Genomic DNA, 11,118 nt, shown 5'->3' on the forward strand with positions numbered 1-11,118 from the left:
TGATGTTATAATGTTAGTGCACATGTGCAAATAAGATGAAGTACATGACGACACATTTAGCATGCTTCGTAATTATTGAATAACACTGTTATGAATAGGTGTATCCAGTTCGCAGGCCATTTTCTTAGTTGGTTCCCCATGATATAGGCAGCCTTTTTTTTTTGCAATGTTATGATGTTATAATTTTAGTGCACATGCGCAAATAAGATGAAGAACATGACAACACATTTAGCATGCTTCGTAAGTATTAAATAACACTGTTATGAATAGGTGTATCCAGTTCGCAGGCCATTTTCTTAGTTGGTTCCCCATGATATAGGCAGCCTTTTTTTTTTGCAATGTTATGATGTTATAATGTTAGTGCACATGCGCAAATAAGATGAAGAACATGACAACACATTTAGCATGCTTCGTAAGTATTAAATAACACTGTTATGAATAGGTGTATCCAGTTCGCAGGCCATTTTCTTAGTTGGTTCCCCATGATATAGGCAGCCTTTTTTTTTTGCAATGTTATGATGTTATAATGTTAGTGCACATGCGCAAATAAGATGAAGAACATGACAACACATTTAGCATGCTTCGTAAGTATTAAATAACACTGTTATGAATAGGTGTATCCAGTTCGCAGGCCAGTTTCTTAGTTGGTTCCCCACGATACAGCCAGCCTTTTTTTTTTTGCAATGTTATGATGTTATAACGATATTGTACATGCACAAAAAAAGGAGGTTCTGTCACTGACAAAGTACATGACGACACAGCCACACAACCCATTTTCAAAGGAAGTGAAGAACCCATGGGGAGAGTCAGATCCGAATTCAAGAAAACTCTCCCCAAAATAAATGCCCTTTTGCCAAAGGGGTGCCGCAAAGGAGCGTCAGCTGGGGATTCAACTTGCTGGGAAACAGTGGCGACACTGAGGTGTGCCTAAAAAGATCTATGAAATTGATAATCCACTTATTTGACCTGGTGTTTCAATTTCCACTGACATATTTGGAAATCAGAATTGAACATATCCTTTCAAGTCAAGCACCAAACAGAAAATGAAAACTCACACCCGTCAAAGTACTATTCTTCTGAGCTGTCAACACGAACCCTTAAAATAGGATTGTGCAGGGGGCGTTTCGTAGAAAAAGAGCTAGGGGAACTCATTAGCATAACTCATTAGCATATGCCACACCCCCTGACATCACCGGAAGTGTGTCATAAGGCCACACACCCCGCCCCCAACGGTCCCGGCCCCCGCTGCCGGGACCGTTGCGGTGGACCTGCAAGGCCAGCAGGAGTGCAAGGAAGCCCCGCGAAGGCCCTCCCTGGCCCCAGGCAGGCAGGGGTGGGGAGAGGCAGGGAGGAAGCAACTTACCCTCCCTCTTCTCCTGCCTCCTCCTGCCTGAATGAGGGCCGGAAGCGGGGCGGCTGGAAGCAGGGGGCGGGGCTTCGTCATGTGCCCCCCCATACATCACCCGGGGGAACTGCAATCCCCTGCATTCCCCCCCGAAATGACCTCTGGGATTGTGAAGAAAAATTCTTAATTCCTCTTAATTTTTCTTCACACAACATCCCTGAAATCCAAAAAATTGTTTCCTTCCCCCTTTTTTAGGGATTTGGCGTTTGGAATTGATTAGAAACTTTTCTTTATCAAAGAGAAATCTGAAGGGAGGAGGGGAAGGAAGGCAAGCTCTGCAGAATTTCACTCTGTAGATGCTCAGAGGCAGGCAATGTCTTCCCAGACCTTTCTGTACTTCTATTAGGGCACCACTCTGTGGTAAGTAACATAAAGGGAACAGAAATCAAAGAGAAATGTATCTTTTAAAAGAGAATGAGAGGAATTAATGGTTATAGTAAAATAATGAATTTTTGGAAACAGAACTTCCCCTTCCCATAAGCACACTATTAAAAACAACACCTTAATATATTTGTAAAGAATCTGAATTTCAGCAACTGAGCAGACACTTCATTGTGATCCATCAGAATATATTTTGTACTTCCCAGTTTCTTGATAAGGTAGCACAAACCATTTGCAATCAGTTTAACAGCTTCCCAAAAGGCAGAGAACACAGCTAGAGTTTGGAGGTTGCCTGTCGATCTCTCCGAACCAGTGTTCCATCTATCTCTTCCACACTTCGACAGCCTGGAAACAGGAAAATTAAGAACATAAGCCACTAATCATGTGCTCCCCCCCAAATGAGCACTTCTGTGATCTTACATGTTAACAGAACTATGCAGGCCATGTCTGTTCTTCTACAGCTGTGACTCGTATTCAACTAGATACCAGGAAATTTAACAAAAGGACAGTAGCAGTAAAACTGTATCAAGCATCAGTTTTCCTACTCAAAATAATTATTTTTACTTTGCTGCTGTTGACGAAATACATTCAAACAAGGTTGTTCGGGTGAAAACATACATTGTTTTGGAGCCAACCAGCTTTTTTGCCGCCCTGAGCCCATTCGCGGGGAGGGCGGGATATAAGTGTAATAATAAAATAATTTTTTAAAGGGATATCGTCAAAAGATGATGGGAACTTCATGGACAAAAGCCATGTGGGGACAGCGGCTGTACTCAGGAGAACTGAGCCAAGAAGCTGGGTGGATACGATCTGTTCTGTTGTATTACAAAGACTGAGTAACAAAATTTCAGCATCTAAAATACATCCTAGGGTAGATCTTTTCCTTCAAGGAAAATGAGTTACTATAAATAGATTATAAACCCACAGACCCTCAGGACTGCAGCTCCTGCAATGTTCCACTCTGACAGCACTGCTCACCTGAGCAAAGCCTTCCATAGTCATCACCCCACAAGCAGGAAAAATTGGCAACTACCTGTGCATGCACATTCTCTATGGTGGCTCCTGCATTGTGAAATGGTCTGACTGAAGCTTTTAGAACGCTTCTATCATTTTGCAAAATGTGCAAAACAATTGTTCAGGAGCGTGTGACGAAATGCATTTTCTCCTGAGAGGTTGGCAAAAAGCAGACCTCCGCGGCATTTTAAAAGGGTTTTTTTCCTCCTTCTTTTCTCTGGGAAGGAGGGAGTCCATCAATGGCTTTCCAGGCTTACCTTCATACAAATGCTAATAAGGTTTAGAAAAAGGAATGGTCAAACTTCCCCATTCTCCACCACCACCCAGGCAGGGAACAGAGAGGTAGAGGGTGTCAAATTCTAGAGAGGCTGAGGAAGTAGATTCCTGGAGATCTCCAGGAAGTGCATCTTGGACCTGGTCAGGGGGAGGAGACAGGGATTTGATAAAATCTTCTTGTAACAGGAAATAGCTCTTTTTCTTTGGGATGCTGCTTTGAGGAGAACTCTGAGCTCAGGTCTGCAAGCAGGTGGCCATTGACCATATGATTTGCCTAGGGAGCTGAAGGACACTTTAAGGTAAAGGCAACTCTTTAGAGATCTAGAATTTCCTAAGCTAAAAGAGCCTATTTTATTTTAACATCTTATAGGGTATGTAAAGAGGTAAAGAGGATTATAGGGTATGTAAGAGAGGTAAAGAGGATTAGTGTTTTTGTCCTAATTTCTTTTGAATTATCTTGCTCAATCTGGTGCTGTAAACATTTTCTTTTTAATAAATGCTTTAAACTGTTGGTGCTGGGAGTGGTTCTCTGTACCACACAGACCTCCACCATTTCAGACACGGTATTTTAAAAGGGGCTCCAGGGGGGCTGGCAAGTGGCTATTCCTCCAAGGGTGCCCAAGGGAGTAAACTGTCCCCATGGTAACCAGGAACTGGGTAGCAGGAGACACAGGGGCAAGGCCTTAAAACTGGGAAAGAAGGCTGGGAGTCCTGTCCCTCCCTGTGGGCAATTCCTTAACAAAAGGCATGTGGTGGCAGCAAGTTACCCTAGAGAGAAAGAAAAGCCCCTCCAGGGAGTTGGGAACCCCTAGGAGGGCAGGGTGGAAATGGGGCCTGCAGGCCAGAGCAGGTATGTTCCACCACAGAGGGCATTTTTGTAGAAGGAGCAAAGCTGAGGCATAAAGGTTAAGCTCAGGTGGTGATTCTTATTAGGGATAAAGTTTTCCGTACACTGTCTTTTTGCCTTAAACACAAACATTTGCATACTAGATGTACTGACTGACTGAAAAAGGTTTTTTATAATACGTCTAATCCACCTTGAGTCCCAATGAGAAAGGCAGACTACAAATGGAAACAACTACCACCACCCATCCTGTCTTCCAGGTGACTGTTTTTACCAAAATATGTTCTATGCTTAATAGGGCTGTCTTCCTCCCCCCCCCCCCAAAAAAACCCTGATCCATAAGTGTTCCAAACCTTTGTCAACAAGCCCTCAATGGTAGCACCATCTACCGATCATTCATTTGCTGGACCGCATCTCTATGAATTACCATAGAATCAATAACTTCTGTGAGAAGACTATGCAATGAATATTCATTCATTTCAAGCAATGAAAATTCCACTCAACAACCCTAGCGGTTTATGAGCCTCAGATGTTGCTTCCAAGGATGACCTGGAGTTGTATTCTTGAAGGGAGCCTGCACGACTTCTGTGAATGCTAGAATGTGAAGCATCAAAACCATAAGAATTGCAAGGGTCTCACAGAAGAGGTATATGGAACATCTCAAGACAGAAAAACAACATGTTTCATTCTAAATCCTTTATTTCATGGCAAATCAAGCTCTCCTTTCCAAATAAGTAATCTTCATCCGCAGAAGTGTATGAACAGCATATGGGTTCGGAACATCTCAAGACAGAAAAACAACATGCTTCATTCTAAACCCTTTATTTCATGGCAAATCAAGCACTCCTTTCCAAATAAGTAATCTTCATCCACAGAAGTGTGTGAACAGCATATGGGTTCACAACCAACATGCACATGTACAAGATTCTTAATTCCATGTTATGGATCTCACTTTAACGTTTATCCGAAGAAGAAGAAGAGGAGGAGGAGATTGGATTTATAGCCCAGGCTTCACTACCCAAAGGAGTCTCAGAGCAGGTTACAAGCTCCTTTCCCTTCCCCTCCCCACAACAGACACCCTGTGAAGGGAGGTGGGGCTGAGAGAGCTCTGACAGAAACTGCTCTTTTTCAAGAAAGAACAGCTCTTATCAGAACTACGGCTTGCCCAAGGTCATCCAGCAGGTACAAGTGGAGAAGTGGGGAATCAAACCAGGTTCTCCCAGATTAGAGTCCGCGCACTTAACCACTACACCAAACTGACATACGAAAGGAGACATCACAATTCTTTCATATTGTGCATCTTACCAGAAAGTGCCATCGCTAACCGGAACTCTTCTTTCAATATCTGGAGGACTTCCTTCACACCCTCTTCACCCTGATTAAGTTAGACACACTGCATAATAAATCACCATAAGGTTATCGTGAGGCATCAGTTTTCCTGGTAAGCATCGACTGGAGAGAATTTCCCACCTCCAATCCATCCCACCAACACTTTTAGTTGCTACTGTTTCAGGCTATGAATGGACAACCAAGCCCTATCTGCCAGTTCTGTTTTCAACTCAGTATACTCAAGTCCTAGGGAGTAACCAAAACAGGACCAGCAGGAGATGGAAGGGCTCCTTGTACAAAACTCTGAGGGCTCAGATCACCCCAGGGAGTTGGGCAAGGTAGGAGGGGGGATACTCCAGGAGGAGGGAGAATACTAGCAGCATGCTAGTCCCCCCCCCCACACACACACTTTCAGTCCCCCCACACACACACTTCCAAACGGGGAGAAGCCAAAGGAAGCACTAAAATCAGAGGTCGATTCGGGGGGGATCGCGGGGGATTGCAGTTCCCCGGGTGAGGTACGGGGGGCGGGGCACACAACGAAGCCCCGCCCCTTGCTTCCGGCCGCCCCGCTTCCAGCCCTCATTCAGCCAGGAGGAGGCAGGAGAAGAGGGAGGGTAAGTTGCTTCCTCCCCACCTCTCCCCACCCCTGCCTGCCTGGGGCCAGGGAGGGCCTTCGCGGGGCTTCCTCACACTCCCACCGGCCTTGCAGGTCCACCGCCGGGCCCCTGATGTCAGGGGGTGTGGCATATGCTAATGAGTTATGCTAATGAACCCCCCTAGCTCTTTTTCTACGAAACTACCCCTGACTAAAATGGGTTTCCTCCCTTTAAACTGAACAGCGGACCCACCAGTCAGCTGTTCACTTTAAATGATTGGCAGCTCCCCCTCCCTTCCTTCCCAGGGGAGGGGGGAGGAGACCTCGGCCAGTGAGGGGAGGGGAGGCTTGGCTTTGTGCCACTTCTCCCCGTGTGATGGAGGGGGTGGGGTGAGCTGTAGCATAGTGGCAGCCCTGGGGAGGGAAGCAGGGGGATCTGTGTGCTCGGGGCTGGGAATTTGTGTGCCAGCACAGGCTGGCACAGCTTAGTGGGAACGCTGACCCCCCCACACACACTACTTCCTCTTTTTCCTCACTGTGTCTGCTCATAAGTACAGACACAATGGCCACAGCATTAAGACCCCTCACAGCCCAGAACTACCACCACCTTTTCCGCACTGACCTGTGCTGCAGTGCTACAGCTGGGTTTGGCAGGGAAAGGGAAACAGGCCCTTTCAAGAATTATGGGTAGAGGTCTGGGGTGGCACGTGCATTTATGAAAGCAAAGCTTCGCTTCACTCAGCCCATATCTAGTGGCAACAGAATGAGTGTCCACATGGACTGTCCCCCATAGCCACCCTGGAGATTCCTCTTTGAGCTGGGGTTTATTTTTTAATATATGGGGAAGATCCAGGAATGGCATGAATGATGGTTGGAATCTACACAATTGTCTGGTGGATGGTCACCATTAATGTAAGGGCTTCCTGCTTTCTATGTGGAGGGGGGGGAATCTGCGGAAGCAGCTGGGACCTCAGTAGATCTACCACCATCCCAGGGCATAGGAATGCTGTAAGGAAGGCACTTAAAAAACCAAAGAACTATACCCACAGTAGAGTTTATATTTGTTTGGCTTCCATATAATGGGTGGGCAAGAATGGAAAATCTGAGTGTGAGTGTTGTCCCTATGTCTGGAAGTGAAACCAAGCCCTAACCAAAAATTTGGACACGGACTTTAGCACGTAAGAAAAATATGTGGTGGGGTATTCATGCATTGCTGAGCGGTCAGGTTAGAACGGATAAAAGGAAGTACTTCTTAACCCAAAGAGTGATTAAACACTTGGAATTCACTGCCACAGGAGGTGGTGGCGGCTACAAGCATGGACGGCTTCAAAAGGGAATTAGATAAGCATATGGAGCAGAGGTCCATCAGTGACAATTCGCCACAAGGTATAGATAAGGACTCTGGGGCAAGTGATGCTCTGTCTTCTTGGTCCTTGGGGGGGGGTCAACAGTGGGAGGGCTTCTAATGTCCTGGCCCCACTGGTGGACCTCCTGATGGCACTGGCATTTCTGGCCAACGAAAATGTATAATCAGAATGAAAATAATAAGAATAATAAAAATATTTAAACAAAAAAAAAATGTTATCTGGAGGCTGCTTCGGTTGGGATTTTAGAAGAAGAGGAGGAGGAGATTGGATTTATATCCCGCCCTTCACTCGGAGTCTCAGAGCGGCTTACAAATTACTTCCTATTCCTCTCCCCACAACAGACACCCTATGAGGGAGGTGGGGCTGAGAGAACTCTCTGACAGAAACTGCTCTTTTCAAGGACAGCTCTGACAGAACTATGGCTTGCCCAAGGTCATCCGGCCAGGTGCAAGTGGAGGAGTGGGGAATCAAACCCGGTTCTCCCAGATCAGAGTCCATGCCTTTAACCACTACACCAAACTGTACAATACAATCAGGGACACTTAGTGAGTTCTGCTGTGTCAGGGTGGATCCTGCCGCTATCCTACCATTCCAGCCTAAGGAGCCTTCCTCCAACTTCAGTGGTTCTTCTGCAGGAGGAAGAACCACTTACACTGGAGGAAGGCCTCCTAGAGGAAGGGTGGATCCACACACACTGTTTCTCAGTTTATTCAACAGTAGCCTGTCATTCCATCAAATACATTAAACATAAAGATTTGTTCTGCAGTTAGATGTCTCCCCTTTCATTCATATCTCAGAAAGTGTAGAGTTCTTTGGATCTAGCGGCCAAATAAGACGTTTCCCCTCCCAGGGTTGCCACTCTGGGTTGGGGAATCCGTGAAGACTGGGGAGGGGGGGGATCCTGCAGAGGGACAGGTCTGGGGAGGGGAGGGTCCTCAGCAGAGTATGCCATAGACTCCACCCTTCAAAGCAGCCATTTTCTCCAGAGGAACTGCTGTCATGGGGCCGCGCAAGAGCCTTTGCCAGATTTTCCATTCATTCAAAATGTAATCCCAGGTCTGCCTTGCTTGGATGCAGCCGCGTTGCTGTCCTACGTCTGGCAAGACGACCACCTCTGCGCCACCTCATGGGGCTCGGCCACCTCATGGGGCTTGGCAGTGGAACTGCAAGGCCGGCGGTGGCGGCCGAGACCGTTGGGGGCAGGGTGTGTGGCCTTATGACACACTTCCGGTGATGTCAGGGGGTGTGGCATATGCTAATGAGTTATGCTAATGAGTTCCCCTAGCTCTTTTTCTACGAAATGACCCCTGGCTGTAATTCTGGGAGATCTCCAGTTCCCACCTAGAGGTTGGCAACCAGTGTTCTCTCTAAGCTGAGTGAGTGTGGGCTAGCTCACAGTTTTTTAGCCTCCGGCTCACACATTTTTGCCTTAGCTCAGGAAGGAGGGCTCCAGAGCAAACTAATTTATACAGTCGCCAAATTACTCGCCCACAACTTTAATGCCAGCAGCTCACAAAGTAGATTTTTTGCTCACAAGACTCCACAGCTCAGCGAAAGCATTGTTGGCAACCCTTTTCTTTTACCCTCACACCTTACAAGGTGAAATTATATTGGGAAATGGTGACTGACCTACTTTCAATCCATTGAGGTCACAGCTGAGTGGGGATTTCAACGTGGGGCTCCCTGGTCCTCAACCCACCATCTACCTAGGCAGACGTCATCTGCCACATCCAAATTAACGCTTGGGTGTGGGGAGAAGCTCCCGCAGCACGACAAAACATGGAAGGATATTTTTGTAAGGACAAAGAAGAAAAAAGGGGGGAAAAACTGAACCTAAACCTTGAATTCAGAACCTAAAAAGGTTAGTCAAGAGTAGAAAAGGGCCAACTCTAAAACTCTAATTATAAAACATACAAAAATATATATGTCTTTATTCACCATAAATTAACCTAAGGAACGTTTGATTGGGAACATTTGGCTGTACAATCTCAGAAGAATATACAGTTGACCAGAAAGAAGTACCACTGGACAAGTGATTACACTGGAGGCTTCATTTGTATTTTTTTATTTCTTTTCCTTGCCCAGTGGTTAAACTTCAGAACAATTGGTTTCTGGTCTTTATTCCATATTTTGTATATGTAGGACTGTATGTATTTTTTCATATCAGCCTATATGTTCTGTCTGTATTAGACCTCTGAGGAAGGCCTGTAAAGGCCGAAACGCGTTAGGTCTATCTTATTAGCCCTTGTATGTTTTCGTATTTGTATATGAGGTTTGAATGGGCCCTTTGTTTGTTATTTTAATTTATGGTGAATAAATACATATATATTTTTGTATGTTTTAGAGTTGGCCCTTTTCTACTCTTGACTAACCTTTTAAGGATATTTTTGTACCCAGCATGCACCCTGCACGCAAAGGAGGGAGGGACTCCCCTGCACCTCCCTTCCTCTAGAGTAGCAGGGGCACATCAAAAGGTTGTGAACTTTCTCTCTGGGGTTATCCAGCACCTGGAATGGGGACAAGGAGGGGATTTATTTGGCAAAGGGTAAAGTTTGCCCAGAAGGGAGGCTCCCATTTCAGTCTGTCGCCTAAATGGTATGCCACCAACCGAACAACCAACCATATACGGATATTTGTTTAATTTATTCATACCCTGCCTTTCTCCCCAACGAGGACTCAAACTGATTTACATCATTCTCCTCTCCTTTGATTTATCCTCACAACTCTGTGAGGTGGGCTGGGCTGAGAGGGTGTGGCCGGCCCGACGTCACCCAGACCGTCTCCATGGCAGAGTGAGATCCGTGGCCCTTTCTGCGCTCTCCTTTTAATCCATGTTCGCCATGGTGTCCTCCAAGCAATTCTGCACTAAAATCGAATTCAACCTTCTTTTTATTCTGGGTTTGTTTCTCCCCCATTCTGCACTAAAACTGAGTTCAACCATCTTCTTATTCTGGGTTCTCTCCCCCACCCCCATTCTGATCCCTTCAGTAGTCAGCCCGGTTTCAGTCTGCTGTTTCCACGAGTCATTTGGATGCTGTTTTGCTGGGGACTTAAATTGCCTCGACTCAGAACACTGAGAAAATCCGGAGTAGCAGGAAAATGTAGAAAGGACCACAATCCTCGTCTGACACTCTAACCACTACATTCCAGTTGAGGAAGACGTGTGCAGACCTGCCTTTTGAGACCCCACCCTGAGTAGCTGTTCTTGCTCTGTTTCAACCTTACCTTGTAGACGAGACCCCAGACCACGGGCCTGCCAACAAACACTGCTTTGGCTCCAAGGGCCAGGGCCTTGAGAACATCTGAGCCTTTCCTTATACCACCGTCTAGGAACACTTCCACCTTCCCTTCCACAGCATCTATTATTTCAGGCAGCACCTCGATCTGCAAAAGAAAGAAGGAACACCAACATTGGCTCAACAGTCTGTTCAAGTCTCCAAAATGTCAGGGTCAAAGTCTGCTTTTTTTGAGAACAAGCAAGAACACCCATGTGGATTTTACTGGCACACTTCTTAAACAACTTCAGACTGGGAAATTCCTGGAGATTTGGAAGTGGGGCCTGTGGAAGGGAACGTTTGGGGAGCAATTTCACCTAATATCTATGATATACCTAGGGTTACTATTGGGAAGTACCTGGAGTCTGGATTGGGAAGTACCAGGAGACTTTGGGGGAGGAACCTGGGGAAGGCAGAGTTTGGGGAGGGGAGGGGAGGGACCTTAGAAGGGTAAAATGCCACATCGTTCACCTTCCAAAGCAGCCATTTTCTCCAGAGCAACTAGTCTCTATTGTCTGGAGGTGTGTTGTAATTGGCTTGCCAAGTCCCCCCGGGGGGTGGGGAAAACCCCACCCCAGAGGCCCACTACCCGCCGCCAGCGGATCGGGCCCCAGGAGTAGCCCCACCCC

At 46.4% G+C, this 11,118-nt stretch overlaps 1 protein-coding gene across 1 annotated transcript in view; it reads right to left on the reverse strand.

The window, feature by feature from the left end:
• Nucleotides 1-2,060: 2,060 nt before the first annotated feature.
• The window catches only part of HAO1 (hydroxyacid oxidase (glycolate oxidase) 1), a 40,042-nt gene continuing 30,984 nt past the window's right edge, over nucleotides 2,061-11,118 (reverse strand). The window contains exons 6-8 of the mRNA XM_015409455.1: nucleotides 10,440-10,598; nucleotides 5,226-5,295; nucleotides 2,061-2,131 (exon numbers count right to left, since the gene is read on the reverse strand). Coding sequence (XP_015264941.1) covers nucleotides 2,061-2,131; nucleotides 5,226-5,295; nucleotides 10,440-10,598 — 300 coding nt within the window. The remainder of the gene's footprint in view (nucleotides 2,132-5,225; nucleotides 5,296-10,439; nucleotides 10,599-11,118) is intronic.

This window comes from Gekko japonicus, unplaced genomic scaffold (genome assembly GCF_001447785.1).
Source record: "Gekko japonicus isolate JY-2015 unplaced genomic scaffold, Gekko_japonicus_V1.1 scaffold846, whole genome shotgun sequence".
Taxonomy (NCBI): domain Eukaryota; kingdom Metazoa; phylum Chordata; class Lepidosauria; order Squamata; family Gekkonidae; genus Gekko; species Gekko japonicus.